Source organism: Pan paniscus, chromosome 2 (assembly GCF_029289425.2).
Source record: "Pan paniscus chromosome 2, NHGRI_mPanPan1-v2.0_pri, whole genome shotgun sequence".
NCBI lineage: Eukaryota > Metazoa > Chordata > Mammalia > Primates > Hominidae > Pan > Pan paniscus.
This window is the reverse complement of record NC_085926.1, coordinates 52,621,002-52,648,746: the sequence shown is the minus strand read 5'-3', so window position 1 is coordinate 52,648,746 and position 27,745 is coordinate 52,621,002. Positions and strand designations below refer to the sequence as shown.

Below are 27,745 nucleotides of genomic sequence, written 5' to 3'. Positions count from 1 at the left end.
GAGTTGGGAGAGCACAATCTGACTTCCCCTGAACCTCTCCCATCTGATAAGACCAACTTTTGATATTTGGGCAACTTCAGTTATTTCCTCCAAGGAAGAAAATCTGTAGGAAAGCCTGAGGGCAGTGAGTGATTCTAGGTTGTTGTGAAAGCTTCAAGGACATTCCTCAACATGTTCAATTTCTTGGAATGAGCTAGTATTTGATAAATCAGAAGTTGCTAATAATTTTGCTTCATTTCTTTTCTTTTTTCAAGACAGTCTTGCTCTGTCACCCAGGCTGGAGTGCAGTGGCGTGATCTCAGCCCACTGCAACCTCTGCCTTCCAGGTTCAAGCGATTCTCCTGCCTCAGCCTCCTGAGTAGCTGGGATTACAGGCACCCGCCACCACACCCAGCTAATTTTTGTATTTTTAGTAGAGACGGGGTTTCACCATATTGGCCTGGCTGGTCTTGAACTCCTGACCTCGTGATCTACCCGTCTCGGCCTCCCGAAGTGCAGGGATTACAGGCATGAGCCACCATGCCTGACCAGAATTTTGCTTCATTTCTTTCTTTCTTTCTTTTTTTTTTGAGACAGAATTCTGCTCTTCTTGCCCAGGCTGGAGTGCAATGGCGCAATCTCAGCTCACTGCAACCTTCACCTCCCAGGTTCAAGCGATTCTCCCGCCTCAGCCTCCCAAGTAGCTGGGATTACATGCATGCACCAACATACCAGGCTAATTTTGTATTTTTAGTAGAGATGGGGTTTCACCATGTTGGCCAGGCTAGTCTCGAACTCCTGACTTCAGGTGATCCACCCACCTCAGCCTCCCAAAGTGCTGGGATTACAGGTGTGAGCCACCATGCCCAGCCATGCTTCATTTCTTTAACAAAGTTTCATTCAAAAGGTATTTTGTTTTGAAAAAACTTACTTTGACTGAAATAAGCAGAAGCATCAAGTTAAACATGAAGCTAACAAATTTTGCAACCTGACTTCTTACAGATCCTTATGAAAGTTTATGTGAATATTATATAATAACGTTATTTAGATTGCAAAATTAAAAGAGCTTGTAACAAACTCCTAAAGAGCATTTCTTCTACTTTATTTCTAGGCATAGATATCTTGGGACCTTAAATGAAAAATTGTATAATTCTGTGAATTTAGAATTTTTGTTTGTTTTTTGAGACGGAATCTTGCTCTGTTGCACAGGCTGGAGTACAATGGCGTGATCTCGGCTCACTGCAACCTCCATCTCCTGCGCTCAAGTGATTGCCCTGCCTTAGCCTCCTGAGTAGCTGGGATTACAGGCGCACACCACCATGCCTGGCTAATTTTTGTATTTTTAATGGAGACAGGGTTTTGCTATGTTGGCCAGGTTGGTCTTGAACTTCTGACCTCAAGTGATCCAGCTGCCTCAGCATCCCGAAGTGCTGGGATTACAGGTGTGAGCCACCGCGCCTTGCCGAATTTAGATTATTTATTTTTTTTTTGAGATGGAGTCTTGCTCTGCCGCCCAGGCTGGAGTGCAGTGGCATGATCTCGGCTCGCTGCAACATCTGCCTCTTGGGTTCAAGCGATTCTCCTCCCTCAGCCTCCAGAGTAGCTGGGACTATAGTTGTATGCCACCATGCCCAGCCAATTTTTTTTCTATTTTTAGTAGAGACAGGGTTTCACCACATTAGCCAGGATGGGCTCAGTCTCCTGACCTCGTGAACCACCCGCCTCGGCCTCCCAAAGTTCTGGGATTACAGGTGTGAGCCACCGTGCCCTGCCTAGAATTTTTTTTTTTTTTTTTTTTTTTTTGAGACGAAGTCTCTTTCTTGTCCCCCAGGCTGGAGTATAATGGCATGATCTCAGCTTACTGCAATCTCCACCTCCCAGGTTCAAGCGATCCTCTTGCCTCAGCCTCCTGAGTAGCTGGGATTACAGGTGCCTGCCACCATGCCCGGCTAATTTTTGTATTTTTAGTAGAGATGGGGTTTCACCATGTTGGCCAGGCTGGTCTTGAACTCCTGACCTCAGGTGATCCACCTGCCTCGGCCTCCCAAAGTGCTGGGATTGCAGGCGTGAGCTACCGCACCCGGCCCCAGCCTAGAATTTTTTAAAACATTAAATTGTATGCTAGTTGCATAATAACACTCAAAATACCAAGTTTTAACTCCTAAGTCATGCTGTTGGATAGATCATGAAGCTTCTTAAGATTAAATTCTTTATGGTTCTGATATAATAAATGTGCTGTACAGCCATGTCTTTAGTCTTGAATCTCACAAAGCTGCTTCACTGGTTGTTTGAACAACAGATTGTCAATGTACTTCCTTCTCTTTTCATTAGCTGAATAGTTTAACTTATTGAGCATGCCTGGTTTTTTGTCTTCCAGCAATATCCAGATTATTATGCAATAATTAAGGAGCCTATAGATCTCAAGACCATTGCCCAGAGGATACAGGTATGAAGATGACCATAAGTAAGTGATTGTGGTTTAGAGCAGATTGGCCTATGATCTTTCCTAGAAGCTTTTAGAAAACAGAGAAGCTAGTTGTCTCTGTAAGGGGTTATTAGCAAATCATGTAAATAAATTAAAATAGTGTTACTGATTGTAGCTTTGGATTGCGTCTTAGGACAAAAATTAAAACACATTGGTTATCGACATTTCTGATTATAAAAGATACATTTGTGACAAAAGATTTATTTCATTTTTAATTTTTTATTTTTGTGGGTGCATAGCAGGTGTATGTATTTATGGGTTACATGAAATTTTGATACTGGCATACAGTGCATAATAATCACATCAGGGTAGACTGGGTAACCTGTTGTTTATTTTTATCTGCTTCCAAATAGCTTTAGGATACGTTAGAATAAAAGCTACCCACAACGGATGTTAGAGTGGAAGGTCAGTGGAATTAGATACTACTTTTTTCTCTTTGGCCCTCTCTACCCTACCCCTTCACTGTATCCCTGGCAGTAAATAGTGGCAACTAAACACTCACATAGACTTGCTATGTACCTAGCACTGTTTTAAGTGCTTTATGTGTATTAGCTAATTAATTCTTAAAACTCCACAGAGTAGTATTGTTATTATTCCCATTTTACAAGTTAGAAAACTGAAGCACAGAAGTGTTAAGTAACTTTCCCAAATCACCGCCTAGGAAGGAGAACTAGGATTTGAATCCAGACAGTCTAGCTGTAGTCTGTGTTCTCAACCCTTACACTTACTGTTTCTCTACAGAGTAGGTGCTTAATAAATATTAATTGTGTGACTGAGTGACTAGGATTTAAAATTTGATTATTAGAAGTAAGGGAAAGTATAGGGAAAAAGAGCTAAATTGTACCAGAAATTGAGTATTTAGAGTAGAACTGATATGGTTGTTTTTCTAGCTCTACTACTTAATCAGCTATGTCACTTTGGTCAGGTGATTTGCCTGCTTCCTCTGCTGTATGTTGCGTGTAGTATCACTACTTTGCAGAGTCATAGAGGTTAGTGATAATATAGATAAAGCATCTCACATAGAACCTACAGCATGAGGTCCTCATAAATGTGAGTTACTGATCTTCCCAGGATAAGAAGGGTTTGCTGCTCCCAGGAGGTAAGGCAAAAAGGAAAACAGTGTGTTACATAGTTTCATTGAGAAATGAGACTGATAGCCACTGTGGTTTGCCAGGAAGGAGAAACTTCTTTGACTTTAAACTCTAAGAGAGTAGTAAAGAGTAACAGTGTTTACTTACTAGTACCACACATAAATTTTCACAGAATGATAAAATACAGATTCCCTAATGTATCATCTTTTTTTTTTTTAGGGTTTTTTTTTTTTTTTTGAGACAGTCTTGCCCTGTCACCCAGGCTGGAGTGCAGTGGCATGATCTCACCTCACTGCAACCTCCACCTCTTGGACTCAAGTCATTCTTCTGCCTCAGCCTCCCAAGTAGCTGGGATTATAGGCGCCTGCCACCAAACCTGGCTGATTTTTGTATTTTTAATAGAGACAGGGTTTCACCATGTTGGCCAGGCTGATCTCGAACTCCTGACTTCAAGTGATCCACCCGCCTTGGCCTCCCAAAGTGCAAAGAGATTATAGGTGTGAGCCACCCTGCCAGGCCTCATCAGGTTTTTAAATCAGCCCAATAACTGTTACTGAGAATGACTCAAGTCTCCTAAATCCCTGGAATTTCTAACATCTGTGTAGGAGGATTATGTTTTCATAATCCTGGAAATTGAATCAGATCTTTAATCATCTCTATCTCAGCCCCAGTCTTCTCTTTTTGACTTCTCGCCTTATCTTGTCCTTTCTTCTTTCCAAAAGTCTCAGAGTCACCTTTTGCCATCACCCGATTCAAGGTCCTTGTCCTCTTATGTCCAAATTACTGGAATAATCTATTTTACCTCTCTGATGAAAAACTTTCTAGTCCTTTCTATGTCTTGGCTCCTGACCTTGGCTTTCTTCCTGCCAGTCCCGTGCTCAGAGACTTAATTCACTTGTTTTCCAATGCCTGCTAAAGCATGTCACAACTCCTTGTACCAGTTGAATAAAACCAACTCTGACTAATTTAAGTGGAAAAGGAATTTTTGAAAAGCATATTGGATAGCTCATAGAAATGTTGAGAAGAAAGGTTGAGGAACTAGCCTTTGGATACTAGGCAGAACTCAGGAACATCATGGCACAGCTGAGATCATGCACAGCCTCTTTGTGGTGCCATTGCTGTTACCACTGTAATTTGCCACTGTGGTCCCTGGATACTTGCTGCTCTACTGCTAGACTCTCCTCCTCTACAGGAGTCAGGAATGAATTCCTGGCCATTGCATTAATCCCTTTAGACCCAAGCATGAATTAGCTGACCTGTGGTTATTTCCCCTTGCGCTGGCTGCCAGGCTGCTGGCAAAGTGACCATTTGCCCACTTACATCCTCATTATGGGAGGTAGAGCCCTCCCTATGCCTGTGCTGATTCCCTCCGTGTAAGAAGGATGCGTAGTTGTTGGTAGTCCCACGAGGCAAATAGCTACACTCCTTTGCCTGGCTCTCTGGATTCTGCCTCTTTTGTTTTTACCCTCTCTGTGCTTATGGCTCTACCCTTCTCCACCTTCCATTTCGCTCAGTTTGGTTTCCTTACTCTCTCTAGACCATGTCTTTTTCATTTCCGTACACTTACCATTAGTCATGTGTGCCTCTTACCTAAAAGTGTGTCCGTCTTTCATTTCCTTCGTAAATTTAGGCAACTATATGAGTATTCCTGGGTTGTTTTGGATTGAGTGAGCCTTAAGATATGACAGCTCTAGCACACAGTAGGTACTCAGAAAATGTTAGCCTCTGTGCTGGACTGATTTCATATTTTACCCCAAGTGGTTCATGTAACTAGGGGGAGTTTTGCTTCACACTATTAAATCCACTTTAAAGAATTAGTATTCATGAAGCACTTAGAGCTGTGCTTGGCACATAGTAAGCACTATGTGTTTGTAAAATAAAACTTTTACCTTATTTGACTTTTTAAAAATTGTAATTTATTTTTATGAGAATAATGCAGCTCTGGTTTTGTTACCTATCTCAAAAACTTACTTATAAATGGGTACAGTAATAATTTATAAAAAAGAAAATGACTTTACATGTTGTTCATATGTGTACTTTCCAATAAAGTCTTGGAATATGGTGACAATTTAGAAATATGTGGGGTTCTTTTTTTAAAGGTTGTACTGATGAACTCTCATTAAAAGGAACTGCTATATTTTGTTGTTTATTGTAGAATGGAAGCTACAAAAGTATTCATGCAATGGCCAAAGATATAGATCTCCTCGCAAAAAATGCCAAAACTTATAATGAGCCTGGCTCTCAAGTATTCAAGGTTAGTTTTGTTGTTGTTGTTGTTGTTGTTTTCCTTGGTAATAGTAGATAATTTAAGGTCAGTAATTTTTATAAAACAACTTTATTGAGATATAATTCACATACCATGCACTTTACCCATTAAAAGTGTTTAATTTAGGCTGGGCGCAGTGGCTCACGCCTGTAATCCCAGCACTTTGTGAAGCCTAGGTGGGTGGATCACGAGGTCAGGCGTTCCAGACCAGCCTGGCCAACATAGTGAAACCCCATCTTTACTAAAAATACAAAAATTAGCTGGGCGTGGTGGCAGGCGCCTGTAATCCCAGCCAATCGGGAGGCTGAGGTAGGAGAGTCGGTTGAATCTGGGAGGCAGTGAGCTGAGATTGCACTCCAGCCCGGGCGACAGTGCAAGACTCTGTCTCAAAAAGAAAAAAAAAAAGTATTTAATTTAATGGTTTTTATTATATTCATGGAGTTGGGCAGCCATCACTCCAGTCAATTAACAGTCGCCCTTTATGTCCCCCCAACTTCTCTAGCCCTAAGCAACCTCAAATCTATTTTCAGTCTCTGTGTTTGCCTGTTGCCATTTTACACAAATGGAATCGTATAATATGTGATATGGATTTTTTGCGACTAGATTCCTTCAGTTAGCGTAATGTTTTCAGGGTTTATCCATTTTGTAGCATGTGTCAGTACTATGTTCTTTTTATTGCGGAATAATATTCTACTATAGGGATATACACTGTATTTTATTTGCCCATTCATCAGTTGATAGATATTTGGATAGTTTCTACTTATTGGCTATTATAAATAATGCTATTGTGAATGTTCACATATACGTTTTTATGTGGACATATAAATACTACATATATATATATATATATATATATATATATATATATATTTTCTCTCTGATACATACCTAGGAATGGAATTGCGGGGCCATGTGTGGTAACTGTATATTTAACTTTCTGAAGAACCGCCAAACTGTTTTCCAAACTCTATCATTTTACATTCCCACCAGCAATATCCAGGTGTTGCCATTTCTCCACTTCCTCACCAACACTTGTTTTCCATTTTTGTTCTTGTTCTTATTATGGATATCCTAGAGAGTGTGCAGTGGTATGGCATTGTGGTTTTGATTGACATCTCCCTAATGATTAGTGATGCTGAACATCTTTTTATTTTATTCTTTATTTTGATTTTTAGGTCATTCATACGTCTTTAGAGAAATGTTCAGATCATTTGCCCGTTTTTTAATTGTGTTACCTGTTTTTTTGTTGTTGAGTTGTAAGAGTTCTTTATATGTTCTGGATATTATACCCTTATCATGTAAATGGTTTGCAAATATTTTCTCCCATTCTCTTGTCTTTTCACTTTTGTGATTGTGTCTGTTGACACACAGAAGTTTTTCATTTTGAAGTTCACTTTATCTATTTTTTTCTTTGGTTGCTAATGCTTAAGTGTCATATCAAATAAATCATTGCCTAATCCAAAATCACAAAGATTTATACCTATGTTTTCTTGTAAGAAGTTTATAGTTTAGCTCTTAACGTACTTAGATCTTTGATCCAGTTTGAAGTAATTTTTATATATGTGAGGTACATGTAAGGTAGGAGTCCAAATTCATTCTTTGATATGAGATATTATCCCAGCACTATATATAGAAAAGATTATTCTTTCCCCATTGAATTGTCTTGGCAACTTTGTTAGAAATCAATTGACCATAGATGTATGGGTTTATTTCTAGATTCTTGGTTCTATTCCACTCACCTAAATTTCTGTCCTTATACCAGACTTGGTTAGTTTTGAATCCATTTTTTAGTTAAATATTGACTTATTCCCTGCATTTAAACTTCATAAATATAAAAAGCAATCTGTGTAGTGCAGTACACAATGTAAAATGACTGTTTCATTGCTTTGCAAATTCCATCTTAGAAGTTTTATAGTTCTGTAATGAATAATTGCTTGTAGAAATTTATTGAATTAATCGTGTATCATTGGGAATTTGCCAAAGGAGACTCAGAAAATCTTTTGGGAATAAAATCATTTAAATTTTCTGAATGCTGACTCAAATACTCAAAATTGCTGTTGGTATTTAATGATAACTTTTATTTTTCATCTTTTAAGAAATTCTGAGAGAAAATCAGGAATGAACTATGAAGTCCTTGTATTCCTAGTCCCTAATAGGACATTTTAATAATATACAGTACTAATTGTTTGTTGTTACAGTTAAGAATTTTACTTTTGGGTCTAATTATTTTTTCTAACATAAGTTTTAAAGAGAAGGGAAACTTAAGCAAGTACATTCATTCTAAACTTGTGTATATAATCTTTAATCTTAGAAGTGCATCTTTATTTTGATTTTTAGGTCAGCGTACACAAGTAGAGTTAATTGTCCGTAGTCCCTCACCTTATCTGCGGTTTTGCTTTTGTATGGTTCTGAGATCAGAAAATATTAAATGGAAAATTCCAGAAATAAGCACTTCATCAGTTTAAATTGCACACCATTCTGAGTATTGTGATGAAATTCATGCCATCCACTTCTGTCCTATCTGGTCTCGCCTGGGACATGAATCATTCCTTTGTTCAGTCTATCCACACTATATACACCACCTGCCGTTAGTCACTGTGTAGCCATCTCGGTTATCAGCTCGACTGCTGTGGTATCACAGTGCTTATGTTCAAGTAACCTTATTGTACTTAATAATGGCCTCAAAGCACAAGAGTTGTGATGCTGGCAATTCAAGAAGCTTTAAAGTGCTCCCTTTAAGTGAAAAGGTGAAAGTTCTTGACTTAAGAAAGGAAAAAAAAAAAAAAAGGTATGCTGAGATTGCTAAGATCTACAGTAAGAACAAATCTCCCAGCTGGGCACTCTGGTTTAGGCCTGTAATCCCAGCACTTTGAGAGGCCAAGGCAGGAGGATCACTTGAAGATAGGGGTTTGAGACCAGCCCGGTCTACATGGTAAGACTCTGTCTCCACCAAAAAAAAGAAAGAAAGAAAGAAAAAAAGATGAATCTGCTATTCATGAAATTGTAAAGAAGGAAAAAAAAAAAGTTTCTGCTAGTTTTATTGTTGCACCTCAGACTGCAAAAAGTTACAGCCACAGTGCATGAAAAGTGCTTCATTAATATGGAAAAGGAATTAAATTTGTGGATGGAAGACATAGAAATGTGTTCCAGGTTTGGCAACGTTCAAGGTTTCAGGCATCCACTGGGGGTCTTGGAATGTATCCTCCACGGACAGTGGGGCATTACTGTATTATACCATTAGATCTTTGTCTAAATATTACTTGACTAATCATGAAAGAACTAGGAGCATTTTAACTTATATTTAATTAGTGACAACTTTATGAAGATAGATATTTTGGAAGCTTGTAGAAATGTTGGAGGATGCAGCTTTGTGGGTATTGAATGGAAGTCTGCTCCAAGTAGAAAGAGTGCCATAGAAGGTGCCCATTGCATGAGTTGGGGGCATTAAGCTGTCCTTTTATCTGTTCCTTTTTTAAACCAAGTAATTTTATCTTGACAGGATGCAAATTCAATTAAAAAAATATTTTATATGAAAAAGGCTGAAATTGAACATCATGAAATGGCTAAGTCAAGTCTTCGAATGAGGTAGGTTTAAGAAAATGTCTAGGCTGGGCGTGGTGGCTCATGCCTGTAATCTCAGCACTTTGGGAGGCTGAGGTGGGCGGATCACGAGGTCAAGAGATTGAGACCATCCTGGCCAACATGGTGAAACCCCATCTCTACTAAAAATACAAAAATTAGCCGGGCATGGTGGCATATGCCTGTAGTCACAGCTACTTGGGAGGCTGAGGCAGGAGAATTGCTTGAACCCGGGAGGCAGAGGTTACAGTGAGCTGAGACCGCACCACTGCACTCCAGCCTGGTAACAGAGCGAGACTCGGTCTCAAAAAAAAAAGAAAATGTCTAAAACCCTTAATGCCTTTATATTTGCTGAATTTTCTAGGTAGTGAAATCAATAAACATTAACACGGTTTATGTTGCATTTCAAGGTGATACTTACAGTTGATATTATAATTCTGAAGATAGTAGTAACTCTTAGCACCTTTGCTGCTGAAGGGCTTCATTTAACTAGAAACATTTTTTAAAACTTTACATCACTATATACTTTGTACAAATATCATTGCTTTGTACAAATATGAATATACATATATAATATATGGTATAGATTAATATTACACAGAATAGATAATAGTATGGTATTTATATATAATATTAGTAGTATGTATTCATATTTTTGGTAAGGCTATTTAGCAGGTATCAGGAGATCCAGTCTCATCCTGGCTTTTCCTTGTACTAGGACTGTGATTTTTTTTTTTTTGAGACAGAGTCTCACTCTGTTGCCCAAGCTGGAGTGCAGTGGCACAATCTCGGCCCACTGCAACCTCCACCTCCCAGGTTCAAGCAATTCTTTTGCCTTAGCCTCCCAAGTAGCTGGGACTACAGGCACACACCACCATGCCCGGCTAATCTTTTTGTATTTTTAGTAGAGACAGGATTTCACTATGTTGGCCAGGCTGGTCTTGAACTCCTGACCTTGTGATCCACCCGCCTCGGCCTCCCAAAGTGCTGGGATTACAGGCGTGAGCCACCGCGCCCGGCCAGGACTGTGATCTTGAACTAGTCTTAGTTCTAGGATTGCATTTCCCCCTGCCTGAAATGGGAAGGTTGGGTGACTACTTTCAAAGCTTTCCTCTGGCCTTGACATTGTTTCAGTACCAGGTCCTCTGGTCACTGCAGTGACCAAAAGCTCTCTGGGACCAGCCCTGGTCTGTTCTTCCCCGCAGAGTCCCCAGGGCCTGAAGCAGAGTCTGCTGCATAGTAGAAGTTCAGAAGTATTTTAGCATTTCTATTTAGAAGAGAAGAAAATGGTTGTGTGTGTGTGTTTGTTTACCCAGCACTCTAATTTCAGCTACCAGGTTTCTAAGCTTTTTATCTTATCTCTGGATAGGACTCCATCCAACTTGGCTGCAGCCAGACTGACAGGTCCTTCACACAGTAAAGGCAGCCTTGGTGAAGAGAGAAATCCCACTAGCAAGTATTACCGGTGAGAAAAAGAGTGTTTAGTCTGAGAGTTGACCTGTGCTTATAAAGATAGGCATACTAGTATTTGCCCAATGGCTATCTTGAAGGAATATTTTTGGGTATAGTTTGGTTGTTAATGAGAATCTGTTGTCAAATGGTTTATTTAAAAGGTTGAGTTACTAGGGTGGGCACAGTGGCTCACGCCTGTAATGCCAGCACTTTGGGAGGCTGATACGGGTGAATCACTTGAGATCAGGTGTTCCAGACCAGCCTGGCCAACATGGTGAAACTCCATCTGTACTAAAAACTACAAAAATTAGCTGGGTGTGGTGGCGGGTGCCTGTAATCCCAGCTACTTGGGAGGCTGAGGCAGGAGAATCGCTTGAACTCGGGAGGCGGAGTTTGCAGTGAGCCGACATCGTGGCACAGCACTCCAGCCAGGGCAACAGAGGGAAACTCCATCTCAAAAAAAAAAAAAAGATTGAATTACTAACGTAGGCCTTATATCACCTCTCAGACGATGCTTAAGCATTGTTTCTCAGGCAGTGTTTAATATTAGCTACCAATAAAATGTGAGGTTAAATACTAATAGGTTTTTTAAATTCATAATAGAATTTTTTGTTTGTTTGTTTTTTTGTTTTTTTTTTTTGAGATGAAGTTTGCTCTCGTTGCCCAGGCTGGAGTGCAGTGGCACAATCTCTGCAACCTCTGCCTCCTGGATTCAAGTGATTCGCCTGCCTCAGCCTCCCGAATAGCTGGGATTACAGGTGCCTACTACCACACCCGGCTAATTGTTTGTATTTTTAGTAGAGATGGGGTTTCACCACGTTGGCCAGGCTGGTCTCAAACTCCTGACCTCAGGTGTTCCACCTGCCTCGGCGTCCCAAAGTGCTGGGATTACAGGCATGAGCCACCACGCCCAGCCTCATAATAGAATTTGTATTCTAAAATATGAACATCTTAGAAGATAATTATCAGCAACTGTGACTGAGTCCTTATTTTCCACTCCCTCTTTTCTAAGAGGAAAAAAATAGTTTCCTCGGCTAAGATTGATTATGAGGACCATTAAGTACAGAGATAAACTAAGGAGGCAATTGAATAGAAATTATTTTTCTTTCATCTTAACACTTTGTTAATAGTTCCTGTTCCCTGTAAAGTAACCTAATTATTATAACATCCTTCCCTGTCTAATTGCTTTTTTTTTTTTTTGTAGTAATAAAAGAGCAGTACAAGGAGGTCGTTTATCAGCAATTACAATGGCACTTCAATATGGCTCAGAAAGTGAAGAAGATGCTGCTTTAGCTGGTAGGCATTAGGTTTTGACTAGCGAAATGCCTTCTTAGTGGATCCTTCTAGCTAAATGAAATTGCAGTGATTTTTTTCTGGCCTAGGGTTTGCTGGTTTGGGAAGTACATGCTATTTTATTGCATTTGATTGTACTCTGGTAGTCAGACCTATCAAAAGGTTAATGCTTTATCTTGTCTTAAAACTCATATTTGGGTAAATAATACTTCTGTAAAAATAATTGATAACTTAGCAGATCCTGGTTTAAAACCTATAATGATAAATAGTGAGTACTAGTAAAAGCATCAGAAAATCTCAGAAATCCACATTCATCTTAGATTTTCAGGCTTTAGCTTATATTTTCAGTATGCTCTAATTTCTTCTTGGCTTGTCTTTCTCTTAAGTTTGATATAATATTTTCCCCTTTACTATAGATTTTTTATGTGTAAAGATAAAATTTGTTTCATTAAATTATTCTGGTATATTCTTTTCTTTCTTTCTTTTTTTTTTTTTTTTTTTTGAGATGGAGTCTCGCTCTGTTGCCCAGGCTGGAGTGCAGTGGTGTGACCTTAGCTCACTGCAACGTCCGCCTGCTGGGTTCAAGTGATTCTCCTGCCTCAGCCTCCTGAGTAACTGGGACTACAGACACGCGCCACCACACCTGGCTAATTTTTGTGTTTTTACTAGAGACGAGGTTTTACCATATTGGCCAGGCTGGTCTTGAACTTCTGTCCTCGTGATCCACCTGCCTCGGCCTCCGAATGTGCTGGGATTACACCACGCCTGGCCTCAATTTTATTATTGAATGTTACACAACAGACTTCTCCAGTTGTATCTTGTTTTTAACTAAATCTCCTATAGAAATTTCATAATCACTATAGGCTATTATGTATAAATTTACTTTTTTGAAACATTGATCTACAGAATTAAGTATTTTTTTATTTAAATTGGGCCTGGTCTTATCAGAAATAGAAAAAATATTATCTTCTTGTTAGCATTGTTTTTTACTGATTATAAAAGTGACACACGGCCGGGCATAGTGGCTCACACCTGTGATCTCAGCACTTTGGGAGGCTGAGGGGGGTGGATCACTTGAGGTCAGGAGTTCAAGACCAGCCTGGCCAACATGGTGAAACCGTGTCTCTACTAAAAATACAAAAAATTGGCCAGGTATGGTGGAGCGCACCTGTAGTCTCAGCTACTCGGAAGGCTTAGGAAGATCACTTGAACTGAGGAAGTGGAGACTGCAGTAAACCGAGATCACACCACTGTACTCCAGCCTGGGCAACAGAGCAAGACTCTGTCTTGGGGGGAAAAAAAAAGAGGTTATATGGCTGGTTACAAGAGACACATCAAATATAAAAACATAAGAAAGTTGAATCTAAAAGGATGGATAAGGCCAGGTGTGGTGACTCACACCCATAATCCCAGCACTTTGGGAGGCCTAGGTGGGAGGATTGCTTGAGCCCAGAAGTTCAAGACCAGCCTGGGCAACATAGCAAAACGCTGTCTCTACAAAAAATACAAAATTTATTCAGGCGTGTTGGTGCATACCTGTATTCCCAGCTACTTGAGAGGCTGAGATGGGAGGATCCTGAGCCCAGGGAGGTTGAACCTGAAGTGATCACACCACTCCACTCCAGCCTGGGCGACAGAGCGAGACTCCGTCTCAAAATAAATAAATAAATAAAAATAAAAATAAAAATAATAAAATTGGGCTTTTGTCATGAAAAAAAGAAAAGGATGGCTAAAAGATACACCAGGCGAATAATAACCAGAGTAGCTACACTGACTTTTGATAAGATGGACTTTCAAACAGAGATCATTACACAGATAAAAAGGATTGCCTAATGATGGTAGAAGGTTAATTTCATCAGCAAGTTAAATTGTAGAAGAGCTCAAAATATGTAAAACAAGCAGATGAAACTTTACAGAGAAATTCAAAACACTACCCTTAGTCTGGAAGCCCTCTTCTCTCAAGAGCTAAACAGAAAACGAATGAAGATAGAGATTTGAACACACTTCTTCATGTAAGTATTTGTTTCCTATTGCTGCTGACACAGTACCACATACTTAGTGGCTTAAAACAATGCAGGCTGGTACACTGGCTCACGCCTCTTATCCCAGCACTTTTAGAGGCTGAGGCAGGAGCATCACTTGAGTCCAGAAGTTTGAGACCAGCCTGCTCAACATAGAAACACCCTGCCTCTACAAAAAAAAAAAAAAAAAATTTAAGGCAGGGTCTCCCTCTGTCACCCAGGCTGGAGCAGTGGCGTGATCTTGGCTCCCTACAACCTCCACTCCTGGGCTCAAGCAGTCCTCCCACCTCAGCCTCCCTAGTAGCTGGGACCACAGGTACTTGCCACCACACCCAGCTAATTCTACAAGAAAAATTTAAAAAATAAGCCATATGTAGCTACTCCAGAGGCGGAGTTGGGAGGATCACTTGAGCCTGGGAGGTTGAGGCTACAATGAGTCGTGATCCCACCACTGCACTCCAGCCCTGCCTCCAAAAAAAAAAAGAAAACAAAGGAAACCTTTAACAGGAAAGATCAATAAAATCAAAAGTTATTCTGTTAAAACCCTTAATAAAAATAAGTCTGAGGTGAGATTGTCAAAAAGGCATAAATAAACAATATTGGCGGGGAGGAGAGCATACAGTTTTAAAAAAGAATGTGTGAATAAGGCCAGGCTTGGTGGCTCACGCCTGTAATCCCGGCACTTTTGGAGCCTGAGGTGGGCAGATCACCTGACGTTGGGAGTTCGAGACCATCCTGGCCAACATGGAGAAACTTTCTCCGTCTCTACTATAAATACATATAGTGGCACATGCCTGCAATCCCAGCTACTTGGGAGGCTGAGGCAGAAGAATTGCTTGAACCCGGGAGGCGAAGGTTGCTGTGAGCCAAGATTGTGCCATTGCACTCCAGCCTGGACAACAAGAGCAAAACTTTGTCCCCCGCCCCCCGCCCCCAAAAAATGTGAATAACGTTATGCAAATATATTTAAAAATTTAGATGAACAGATTTCTAGAAAATAAGCACCTAAAATGGATTCAAGAATAAAAAGGCTGGCTCACACCTGTAATCCCAACACTTTGGGAGGCAGAGGCAGGAGGATCACTTGAGTCCAGGAGTTCAAGACCAGCCTGGGCAACATAGCGAGACCTCATCTCTGCAAAAAGAAAAAGAAAAATTAGCCGGGCGTGGTGTGGTGCATGTCTGTAGTCCTACCTACTTGGTAGGCTAAGGCAGGAGGATTGCCTGAGCCCAGGAGTTCAAGTTTGCCGTAAGCTATGATTATTCCACTACACTCTAGCCTTGGCAACAGAACGAGACTCTGTCTCTTAAAAAAAAGAGAGAATACGAGGTCAGGAATTTGAGACCAGCCTGACCAACATGGTGAATCCCCGTCTCTACTAAAAATAGAAAAATTAGCCAGGCATGGTGGTGCACGCCTGTAATCCCAGCTGCTCAGGAGGCTGAGGCAGGAGAATTGCTTGAACCCAGGAGGCGGAGGTTGCAGTGAGCTGAGATCACACCATCGCACCCCAGCCTTGGTGACAGAGCGAGACTCTGTCTCAAAAAAAAAAAAAAAAAAAAGAATAAAATGAAATCTTCCCACATAGAAAATACCAGGCCAAACATTTAAGGAACAGAATTTTAAATAAACTCATGCAGAGAATAGAAAAAGAGCTCCACAGTTCATTCTGTGAATCTAACATAACCTGTGAATCTAATATAACCTAGACATCAAAACTGAACAAAATATAAGCACACTGTCTAGCAGTGTGTATAAAAGATAGTATATAATAACACAGTTGGGTTTAGGATTAGAAAAGATAAAAAAAAGTAATCTTTACCACAGTAACAAATTATAAGAGTAAAATCATATGATTTGCTCAGCAGATGCATTTGATAATTGTTTCAGTTCCCATTCAAGATAAAAATTATTTGCTAACTAGTAAGAGAGGGGGATATTGATATAAAGTATCTCCTTTTTTTCTTTTTTCTTTTCTCTTGAGACGGAGTTTCGCTGTTGTTGCCCAGGCTGGAGTGCAATGGCGCAATCCCTGCTCACTGCAACCTCTGCCTCCCAGGTTCAAGTGATTCTCCTGCCTCAGCCTCCGGGTAGCTGGGATTATAGGAGCCCGTCACCATGCCTGGCTAATTTTTTTTTTGTATTTTTAGTAGACACATGGTTTTGCCATGTTGGCCAGGCTGATCTCGAACTCCTGGCCTCAAATGATCCGCCCGCCTCGGCCTCCCAAAGTGCTAGGATTACAAGCATGAGCTACTGCGCCCAGCCTCCTTTTTTTCTTGAGACTGGGTTTTACTGTGTCACCCAGGATGGAGTGCAGTGGCGTGATCTCAGCTCACTGCAACCTCCACCTCCGAGGCTCAAGCAATCTTTCCACATCAGCCTCTGGCGTAGCTGGGACCTCAGGCACGTGCCACCACACCCAGCAAATTTTTTATATTTGTGATAGAGATGGAGTCTCATCATTTTGCCCATACTGGTCTCAAACGCCTGAGCTCAGACAGTCTACCCACCTCTGCCTCTCGAATTGTTGGGGTTACATGTGTGAGCCACTGTGCCCACCAAGGGTATCTCCATTTTTAATGGAGAAAAGGTAACAGCATTTCCCTTACCAACAGAAACAAGGTAATACTGTTACCTTTGTTGATCACAGTACTAGCCAGCCTACAGTGACAACAATAAGGTGTAAGGATCAGAAAAGATGTATAAGGATTACAGTTGACAGTTTTTTTAAAAGATGCCGCTTACAGTAGCAACAAAATATATACCTAGGTGTAAATCCAACTGCAGGCTCTTTAGGGGAGAGATCAGAGGTAGTAGAGTCAGAAAAGACTAGTTTCAAATTCTTATCTGCTTCTAGCTCCATGACTCTGGTTCCTAATCCCCTTCAACTGCTTTATGTGGTGGCTGAACTTGTGCAAGTAATTAACCTCATATGCCCAGTTTTCCCATTTGAAAAAGAAATAATACCCATCTTGTGTGTTGGTTTTAGGATTACCTGAGGCTGGTACTTATCAAGCTCTTAACACATAATTAAATTCTTTTTTTTTTTTTTTTTTAAGGCGGAGTCTCACTCTGTCGCCCAGGCAGGATTACAAGTGTGAGTCACTGCGCCTGGCCTAATTGAATTCTTTTTTTTTTTTTTTTTTTTTTTTTTTTTTTGGAGACAGAGTTTCACTCTTTTGCCCAGGCTGGAGTACAGTGGTGTAATCCCTGCTTACTACAATCTCCGCCTTCTGGTTTCAAGTGATTCTCCTGCCTCAGCCTCCCGAGTAGCTGGGATTACAGTCACCTGCCACCACACCCGGCTAATTTTTTTTTATTTTTAGTAGAGACAGGGTTTCATCATGTTGGCCAGGCTGGTCTTGAACTACTGACCTCATGATTTGCCCGCCTTGGCCTCCCAAAGTGCTGGGATTACAGGCATGAGCCACCGTGCCCAGCCTAAATTCTTAATAAATGATTATGGTTCTTACCTGGGAGTACATAGCAACTATATGTTTATTCTGATCCATCAAGAAAAATTTAAATTATGGTCCTTACACACTGTTTAGGAGTTTGGGGAAATGAGCAACGTATTTTTTATTTTTATAAAAATAATTACGTTTTGTTTGCTTTGGTGTTTTTATGATTTGCTTCTACCTAAAAATTCCCTCAGCAAGGGAATAGTCCTCGGGGATGTTTTAAATCAGTGGGCAAAGTCACAGAGATTTAAGGCTACATCATGTCTGATAGAATCAGCCCAATCTAGGCTGGGCGTGGTGGCTCACGCCTGTAATCCCAGCACTTTGGGAGGCCGAGGTGGGCAGATCACGAGGTCAGGAGATCGAGACCATCCTGGCTAATATGGTGAAACCCCATCTCTACTAAAAATACAAAAAAAACCCAAATTAGCCAGGCGTGGTGGCACATGCCTGTAGTCCCAGCTACTCGGGAGGCTGAGGCAGGAGAATCATTTGAACTCAGGAGGCGGAGGTTGCAGTGAGCCAGGATCACACCACTGCACTCCAGCCTGGCGACAGAGTGAGACCCCGTCTCAAAAATAAATAAATAAGAAATAAATAAAAAAGAATCAGCCCAATCTAAATTTATACTATCTTAAACTTCATGTTACTGTTTTAGTTCTGGGATCTCTGAATGGTTACTTGCTCCTTTTGGCCAAGCATAGCAAACAGTCTCTGAAGAAAGCACATTTCAAAAAGAAACTATTTTGCAACCTTTGAAACGATTGTACTTTTACTATTTAATATTCTATTTCTATGTAATATTTCTCTAAACATGCAATTATGTTAAGCATTTTTAGCATTATCTTTAATAAACATTTGAGAGGTTTTTTGTTTTTGTTTTTGTTTTTGAGATGGAGTCTTCATCCGTCACCCAGGCTGGAGTACAGTGGTGTAATCTCTGCTCACTGCAACCTCCGCCTTCTGGGTTCAAGCAATTCTTCTGCCTCAGCCTCCTGAGTAGCTGGGATTACAGGTGCATGCCACCATGCCCAGCTAATTTTTGTATTTTTAGTAGAGACGGGGTTTCACCATGTTGGCCAGGCTGGTCTCGAACTCCTGACCTTGTGATTCACCCACCTTGGCCTCTCAAAAGTGCTGGGATTACAGGCGTGAGCCATCACACCCAGCCTTAGAGACTATTTTTTTTAAGTAATTATTCCCTTCATCTTAGAATTTTTTAAAAAAAGGGCCAGGCGTGGTGGCTCACACCTGTAATCCCAGCACTTTAGGAGGCTGAGGCTGGCAGATTGCCTAAGCTCAGGAGCTTGAGACCAGTCTGGGCAACATGACGAAACCCCATCTCTACTGAAAAATCCAAAAGTTAGCTGGGTGTGATGGTGTGCACCTGTCTTCTTAGCTACTCGGGAGACTGATCTGGGAGAACTGCTTGAGTCCCAGAGGCAGAGACTGCAGGGAGCCAAGATCGCACCCTTGCACTCCAGCCTGGGTGACAAAGCCAGACCCTGTCTCAAAAATAATAGTAATAATAGTTTTCAAATATATTTAGTTCAATCTGGAAGGTTGTTAAATGAACTTCAAAGTATGGTTCTTTCTTCATCTCATTCGTCCCTTTATAAATACTTTTTTTGTCTTTCCAGCTGCACGCTATGAAGAGGGAGAGTCAGAAGCAGAAAGCATCACTTCCTTTATGGATGTTTCAAATCCTTTTTATCAGCTTTATGACACAGTTAGGAGTTGTCGGAATAACCAAGGGCAGCTAATAGCTGAACCTTTTTACCATTTGCCTTCAAAGAAAAAATACCCTGATTATTACCAGCAAATTAAAATGCCCATATCACTACAACAGATCCGGTAAGATGTCTTCTACATTATTCAGTATAATTTTATTTTGTTGTGGCTGAGCCTGCACATAATGTATTCCTTCCTAAAATGGATAAGGATATTAAAGGTAAAAATGGTGTTTTTTTTTAACCTCAAATTTTAACTGTTCATTACCTTTTTTTTTTTTTTTGAGACGGAGTCTCAGTCTGTTGCCAGACTGGAGTGCAGTGGCGTGATCTCGGCTCACTGCAACCTCCGCCTCCTGGGTTCAGGTGATTCTCTTGCCTCAGCCTCCTGAGTAGCTGGGACTACAGGTGCGCACCACCACACCCAGTTAATTTTTGTATTTTTATTAGAGACTGGGTTTCACCACTTTGGCCAGGATGGTCTCAATCTCCTGACCTCATGATCTGCCCACCTCGGCCTCCCAAAGTGCTGGGATTACAGGTGTGAGCCTCTGTACCCAGCCTTAACTGTTCATTATCTTATAACTGAGCAAAGTACGAAAATCCTTCAGCCTACATCTTTTATTAATATTTTAATTATGACAGTTAATCTGTATTTAAGTTATGTATCTATAGTTGAAACCCCAGGATAAGCATAGTCAGTTCCTGGAGAATTCATTAACCGCAACCATACCAGAAAGATGATTCATCTTGTTCTCTTTTTTCTATTTAGAAAATGTTAAAGTGATCATTGGGCTACCAGACAGAATACTTAAATCACAATAGTATCATTGAAAATAGTAGGACGTCTCAACCACAAAAAAAAACCCAATTCAGAAATGGGCAAAGGTCTTGAATGGACCTTTCTCCAAGGAAAATATACAGCTGGCTAATAAGCACATGAAAAGGTGCTCAGCATCACTAATTATTAGGAAAATGCAGTTCAAAACTTTTGTGTGATACCACTTCGCACTCATTAGGATGGTTACTTTTAAAAAGTCATAATAATAATTATTGGTGTGTATGTGGAGAAATTGGAACCTCTGTGCAGATAGTGGGAATGTAAAATGGTATAGACGCTGTGGAAAACAGTGTGGCAGTTCCTCAAAAAATTAAACACAGAATTACCATGTAATTAAGAAATTCCATTTTGCATATGTACCCCAAAGAAATGAAAGCAGGGTCTCAAAGAGGTATTTGTAAACCTGTGTTCACAGCAGCAGCATTCACAATAGCTAAAACATGGAAGCAATTCAAGTATCCATCAAGAGATGAGGGGATACGCAAAATGGTGTGTACATACAATGGAATATTATTCAATCTTTAAAAGAAATTTTGAAACGCTCTAACATGGATGAAGCTTGAGGACATTATGCTAAGTGAAATAACCCAGTCACAAAAGACAAATACTGAATGATTCTATTGATATGAGTATATGTGCAATCAGAAGTCATAGAGACATAGACACTGATCCAGAACATTAAAAAAAAAAAATTAGAGACAAAATAGAATAGTAGTTGCCAGGGACTAGGGGAAGAGGGAAACAGGAAGTTACTGTTTAATGGGTATAGAGTGTCAGTCTTACAAAATGGAAAGAGTTCTAGAGATGGATGGTCATATTAATTGCATAGCATTATGGAAGTATTTTATACTACTAAACTGTACACTTAAAAATGGTCAAGGTAGGCTGCGTGCAGAGGCTCACACCTATAATCCCAGCACTTTGGTTAGCCAGTGATTTGGTGGGCAAATCACTTGAGGTCAGGAGTTTGAGATTAGCCTGGCCAACATTGTGAAACCCCGTCTCCATTAAAAGTACAAAAATTAGCCAGGCGTAGTGGCAGGAACCAGTAATCCTAGCTACTCGGGCGGCTGAGGTAGGAGAATTGCTTGAACCGGGAAGGTGGAGGTTGCATTGCAGTGAGCCTAGGTCGCACCACTGCACTCCAGCCTGGGTGACAGAGTGAGACTCCATCTCTTAAAAAAAAAAAAAAAAAAAAGGTCAAGGTGGTAAGTTTTGTGTTATACCAAAATTTTTCAAATTGGGGGGGAAAGTAACCTTTTCTTCAGTGCCCATTTTCTATCCATACCTCCCAATATCAAATTTGCTTTTTTCTTTTTGTTAAAGAGACAGGGTCTCTGCTCTGTTGCGTAAGCTGGCATGATCAACTCGAACCTCTGGGCTCAAGGGATCCTTCTGCTTCAGCCTCCCAAGTAGCTGGGACCACAGACACATGCCAACATGCCCAGCTAATTTTTTTAAATGTTTTTGTAGAGACCGAGTCTTGCTTGTTGCCCAGGTCTTGAATTTCTGGCCTTAAATAATCCTCTCACCTCAGCCTCCCAAAATATTGGGATTCCAGGTGTGAGCCACCATACCCGGCCTTTTAAAATCTCTTCTGTGAAAGCTAAAAAAAATCCATAATGTCATGGAGTATATTTTTGGACTCTGTATGATATCTCTGAAAGTCAAAAATCCTGATTTCCAGACAGACACAAAATTCATGAGCTTTTAATTTATTTTTAAATAGATCCTGACCTAGTTTCTGTTTCTGTAAAAACAGCAGGGTCTCAAAGAGGTATTTGTAAACCTGTGTTCACAGCAGCAGCATTCACAATAGCTAAAATTTCTGTTTCTATAAAAAGCAGAATAGGTGACCATTCCCAAAGAATCATAAAAATTCAAAACATTCAAAAGAATAAATATCTTTAAGGAAAGTTAACCAAAAATCTTAAGTTGGAATCAAATGAATGTGTTCAAAATCACTTGGTTTGCCTTCCATCTTTGAATCAGTCTCTGTGAATTTTGATATTACCTGTACATTCCAAGCTCCTTTCTTACATCACAAATTTTCAAAGATATTTATTGCTTTCAGGAAATCAATAAAAATTCTTAGACTTTTTGGTATAAAGAACAGAAAAATAGTTTAATTGGTCCCGCTGTGCCTTCTTGTTTATTTAAATTAAAAATAAACTTAAAAATATCAAAAGTTGGCCAGGCGAGGTGGCTCACATCTGTAATCCCAGCACTTTGGGAGGCTGATGTGGGAGTATCACTTGAACATGGGAGATGGAGGTTGCAGTGAGCCAAGATCTTGCTGCTGCACTCCAGCCTGGGTAACAGAGTAAGACCCTGTCTCAACAAAAAGAAAGAAGTAATATTATAAAATATGATGCTTTATAGCAGAATACCCAGATAGAGTCAAGAAGCAGGTAAAACTACCTTAGCTAAGTAACAGTAAGTTGGCTTCATGGCAGATATTTAATGTGCTTGCTGGATTCTAGGAAATAAGGCTGGCTAACAAAGTATGTTTCATGCTTTTGCATTTGTAACTTTTGTTTTCACCATTTGATCAGTAATAATTTTTTTTTTTTTTTAATAGAGAAAGGGTTTTGCCATATTGCCCAGGCTGGCCTCAAACTCCTGAGCTCAAGCAATCTGCCCGCCTTGACCTCCCAAAGTGCTGGGATTACAGGCGTGAGTCACCACGCCTGGCCTTGATCAGTAGGATTTATGGTGCTTTTATTTAATCCAGACTTTGGAGGTCCTGTATACAAGTAGGATACAGAAGATTAGTTTTTTTGGTCTTATTAAAATAACATGGAAATTAAGGCTGAGATTCATTACGGAAATAGCCTAGAAATATGTCTTTTATATTCTTTGCATTGGGAAAAGATAGTGATAGTCTTGCAGATGTTAAGAAGTTCCCTGTCCAAAATTTTGAACAATTTTTGTTCTTGGTTTCCTTTCTCCATTATTATTTTTAAATTATTTAAATAGTCTTATTACAGTAGCTTAGTTCAAAAGAAGACAAATTCTTAGCCAGCTCAGTCCCCTGCCAACACAGCCTTCTTCCAAGTTGAAATTTTCTAATATAAACTTTGCTTTAAGTCAGTAATATCTCCCCTCCCCTTTCTAATTTATAATGGCAATTGTGTGGCACACAGGGGAGAGTAAGGAATAGGGAAGTTGTTGAAGCCCAGCACACTAAAGTTCTGAAGGGTAAACTATTATGTCTAATGTTGCTGCCTTCCGCGGATTGTGAGCCAGTGGTGCCTGACAGGAGCCTTACTGTGCCTACGATCCCTTCCATTGTGGTCTACAGAGCAACAGGGAGGTCTAGGGGCAGTGCTATTCAACAGAACTTTCTGCGTTGATGAAAATGTTTTATTATCAATATTCCAATGTAATAGACACTAGTCATATGTGGCTATTGAGCACTTGAAATGTGGCTAGTGTGATTAAGGAATTAGATTTTAAGTTTTATTTAATTTTAATTTAAATAGCCACACATGGCTAGTGGCTACTATATTGTACAGTGTACCCCTAGGAAGATCTATTGGCAGAAGGAAGATAGTTGAGTTTCCCCAAAAGCAACAAAAATGAAAGAGTAAGCAGGAACTAGATAGTGTGGACTCCATATGCTACCTTCTGCTGTACTGGGATTTGTCCCCCCTATTTTTTTTTCTTTTTCCTCCCCCACTACCCTTGATTAATAGTAATCTGATAAGTATCTGCAGGTTTATTATTCGTTGTCATTTGCAAGTTTGGGTTTTCTGTCTATTTGAGGGTATTGAGAACATCTAGCCCTCCACCCTTTGAGTTGACGGGAACAAGTCTGAGGCTGTAATTTGAACTCTAGGTGCTAGCTACACAACCTGGTACTGAGAGCTGAATTTGTGCTTAGTTGTTGTTTGCTTCGTTACAGAGATGTTCTCTAATATTCATCTGTTGGAGCACAACACAGAATCTGAATATGATTTTGGTAAATTTTAAATAAAACTTTACATGAAGATGCCATTCTAAGAGAAAATTCATTTATTCTGTGAAGCTGTTTATACATATTATTGTTAACTGTCTTTGTGATTTTGATGGTTAACATGCAAATGCTACAATCAAAAGATTTAAAGTCTGTCCTGTCTAAATCCATATAGTGTTACAGCAAATAGTGACTCTACTTTGTACAAAGTACATAAGGGCTTTATGATAGTTGATACAATAATAATGTTTGTGTTTAAGTGAGATACTTGGAATCTTAAGACTTTTAAGTAAAAATCCCAACTTTAAGCTGCCAAATTATTATGTGTTTATATTGGAAGAATAGAAATGAATGGACTCTGACATATCTCTCTTTTACCATCATAAGACCACTCTTTATTGTTTATAAATACTTTGCACTGTCAGTACTGTCTCTTTAACCCTTATGAACTAGAATGGCCTTTTATTTTCAGAAATGGGTAGATCACCATGATTGTTCATTGAGGTCACTTAAAACCTCCCTAATTTTCGTCCCTTCATAAGGTTCGCATATTAACTATTAGGATTTTTCCATTAGGGTTTTTTCCAAGTAGAATGTTTGCTTTGTAATTATGTTCTTTGCTAGGTCTTTACTAGGTCTTATTATTATTTCTTATAGTGTTTTAGTTTATTCTTTTGGATTTTCAAGTAAACTGTCATATTACCTTAAAGTAATGATGCTTTTGCCTCCTTACTTTGTATCTCAAAAGTCATTTTTAAGTTCCTAATCAGTATTACCAGTGAAGATACCATGTAGTGCTTGTCAAGATTTTGCATTGGACTTTCAGGAAGAATGTTTCATAATTTTCATGACAGAAAATTCTAGCAATTTCTTTGTCTTTCACAGAACAAAACTGAAGAATCAAGAATATGAAACTTTAGATCATTTGGAGTGTGATCTGAATTTAATGTTTGAAAATGCCAAACGCTATAATGTGCCCAATTCAGCCATCTACAAGCGAGTTCTAAAATTGCAGCAAGTTATGCAGGTGTGATTTATTGTTTTTGCTGAGTTTGTTGTATATATGATTAAAATAATTTTGCATGTTTTGAGTGTGTTCTAGTAAGATGTGTGACCTCCCCCACCCTCAGCAGTAATATTACATCATTTGGCTGGGTGCGGTGGCTCACACCTGTAATCCCAGCACTTTGGGAGGTCAAGGTGAGAGAATCACTTGAGCTCAGGAGTTCAAGACCAGCTTGGGCAACATAGCGAGACCCCCCATCTCTACAAAAACTGCAAAAATTAGCCAGTCCTGATGGCACACGCCTGTAGTCCCAGCTACTCAGGAGGCTGCGGTGGGAGGATTGCTTGAGCCTGGGAAGTGGAGGTTGCAGTGAGCCGAGATTGCGCCACTGCACTCCAGCTTGGGCAACCAAGTGAGACCCTGTCTCAAACAAACAAACAAACAATATATATAATATATATATAAAATATGTATTTTATATATTATACTTATGTATTATAATATATATTTATTATGTATTTCATCCTCAAGTACTGCTGAATTTTTTTTTGGAGTTGTCATGGCCATATAGAGTAGAAATAATAATTGAGATGGGGTTAGCCTTCTGATTGGAGGAAGCAGGGATTGGTCCCTGTACAGTAATTTTGGGATTCTCATGAAGTCACCCTGCAATCACCGATGATATTCCATCATTTATATTTTATTCCTTTGGTTCTAGACTTTGTTAAAGTAGGGCTGATTCTATCAGAAAGGACATCTGAAAGCAAATTAATCTTTGTATATTGTCTATGAATTTATCAGATCCTCTCTGAGAACCCTTGGAAGGATGTCTCAGGTCATGGTTCATCTAGGGGTTTTAAGATGAAAAGGTAGATATGAAATACAAATTGGGTCTATCTGACAGTTTTTGGTAGAATCTTTCTGGAAAGGCAAATCTCTGAACAATGAAGCAACAAAGGCAATTTTAGATCACCCATAGAATCTTCATTTTATATGATTAACAGTGAACCTTAGTGCTGAGACTTTCAGGTATTACCTTTTTAGTACTCTGTACATTCCCTAAGCCTGCTGTGCTTGGACTTTCAGCTCTGTTTGGCAGAAGGCCTTTAAAAATGCATGTGTTGAAAAGTAGATCTTCTTTCACTTCTTGCATTAAACTTTATTCTTAGCCACACTGCCCCTTAGAAGTCAGGAGTACCAAAGGCCCTCTTTGAGTTGGTTTTACTTAAATAGGACAACCAGAGCAGGACGCTTCTACAGCTTGCCTCAGTGCTTTTAACCAGTTAGCACCCATTATAGTCGTAAATGCTCTGCTGGTATTGACTCCTCAACCCTGTAGAACCATTTTTTAACCTACTCTTTTTGTCATGCAGGCTTTTGTTAAAATTGGTTATTGAAAATGTTTAATGACTCTTTCATTTTGTACATCCTGCATGTGATTGTATTTTTCTGGGTGAATGTGATATGTCTAGCTCTTTAACATTCATATATTCAGAGGAGTGTTTGGCACATGAGCTCAACTCCTGAGATCTGCTCTGTTTTAGGCAAAGAAGAAAGAGCTTGCCAGGAGAGACGATATCGAGGACGGAGACAGCATGATCTCTTCAGCCACCTCTGATACTGGTAGTGCCAAAAGAAAAAGGTATATACTCTTCTTATAGCTGGGGACATCTCAGTTCCTGTTAATTTTGTTTTAGATAAGTGAAGAAAATATATATTTTTTAAGCTATCAAGTTGTAAGCTTTAAATAAATGGTAATGTGTTCTCTTTTAAAATTCATTTGCAATTGGATGATTAGCTTTTTTTGTAAAAGTGCCATGTTACTTTTAGATGACCCAGATGAAAATGACTACTACATATGTAGCTTGGCAAAACATGTTATTCCGTTTGCCGTCTGGGTTTTTTTTTTTGTTTGTTTTAATGTGGCATTTTAAGAATGCCACTTAAATCTAACTTGGGTAATTTCTACATGGTGAATTACAAAAATGCAATTTGAATTAGGAAAGGTAAGGAGAAATTTGATACTACCACTGCAGTGAGGTATGCCATTGGTCCTACCCTTTGTCCTTGTTCACCTCATCTTTATTTGCCATTTTAAGCATGTCAGATTATAAAATAACAAATCATAACTTCTTATAGCTCATAAAATGTTGAGCTAGATTTTTGGGGTTTTTTTTCCTATATAACCTTTCTCTCAACTTCCCTAACCGTTTCTCCTTCTCACGGGTTTTGTGGAAGGGGATCTTACTGTGAGATTCCAAAGCTGGGATCCTGTAAGGAATTTTGCAATATTATCTCTCGCCACACAAAGTTTCTCTCGCCTGATCATTGTGGAACACTGTATTGTCCTTTAATCATGACTGCCTCACCATCTTTGCAGCAACAGTCAATCCAGGGAAGATACCTTCAATAAGGAATAAGCTAATCACTAATAGCAAGGCTTGGCAGATTCAAAGTTGAATGAAGTCTTTAGTAACTGTTGACACAGTCTATACATGCATTAAGAGATCCACTAAGAAGAATTTAAAAAGTAGTTTAGAAAAGAGGAGCTGTCCTGCTTTCCTTCTTATAGATAGCAT

General features: G+C 39.6%; 1 protein-coding gene across 50 annotated transcripts in view; it reads left to right on the top strand.

Moving 5' to 3' along the window:
• Positions 1-27,745, top strand: part of PBRM1 (polybromo 1) — a 139,352-nt gene that overhangs the window by 30,833 nt on the left and 80,774 nt on the right. For all 50 annotated transcript variants that reach the window (XM_057301822.2, XM_057301797.2, XM_057301818.2 and 47 more), the window contains 8 exons: positions 2,357-2,425; positions 5,711-5,809; positions 9,321-9,406; positions 10,770-10,865; positions 12,057-12,148; positions 19,272-19,485; positions 25,046-25,187; positions 26,711-26,808. In XM_057301822.2, coding sequence (XP_057157805.1) covers positions 2,357-2,425; positions 5,711-5,809; positions 9,321-9,406; positions 10,770-10,865; positions 12,057-12,148; positions 19,272-19,485; positions 25,046-25,187; positions 26,711-26,808 — 896 coding nt within the window. The remainder of the gene's footprint in view (positions 1-2,356; positions 2,426-5,710; positions 5,810-9,320; positions 9,407-10,769; positions 10,866-12,056; positions 12,149-19,271; positions 19,486-25,045; positions 25,188-26,710; positions 26,809-27,745) is intronic.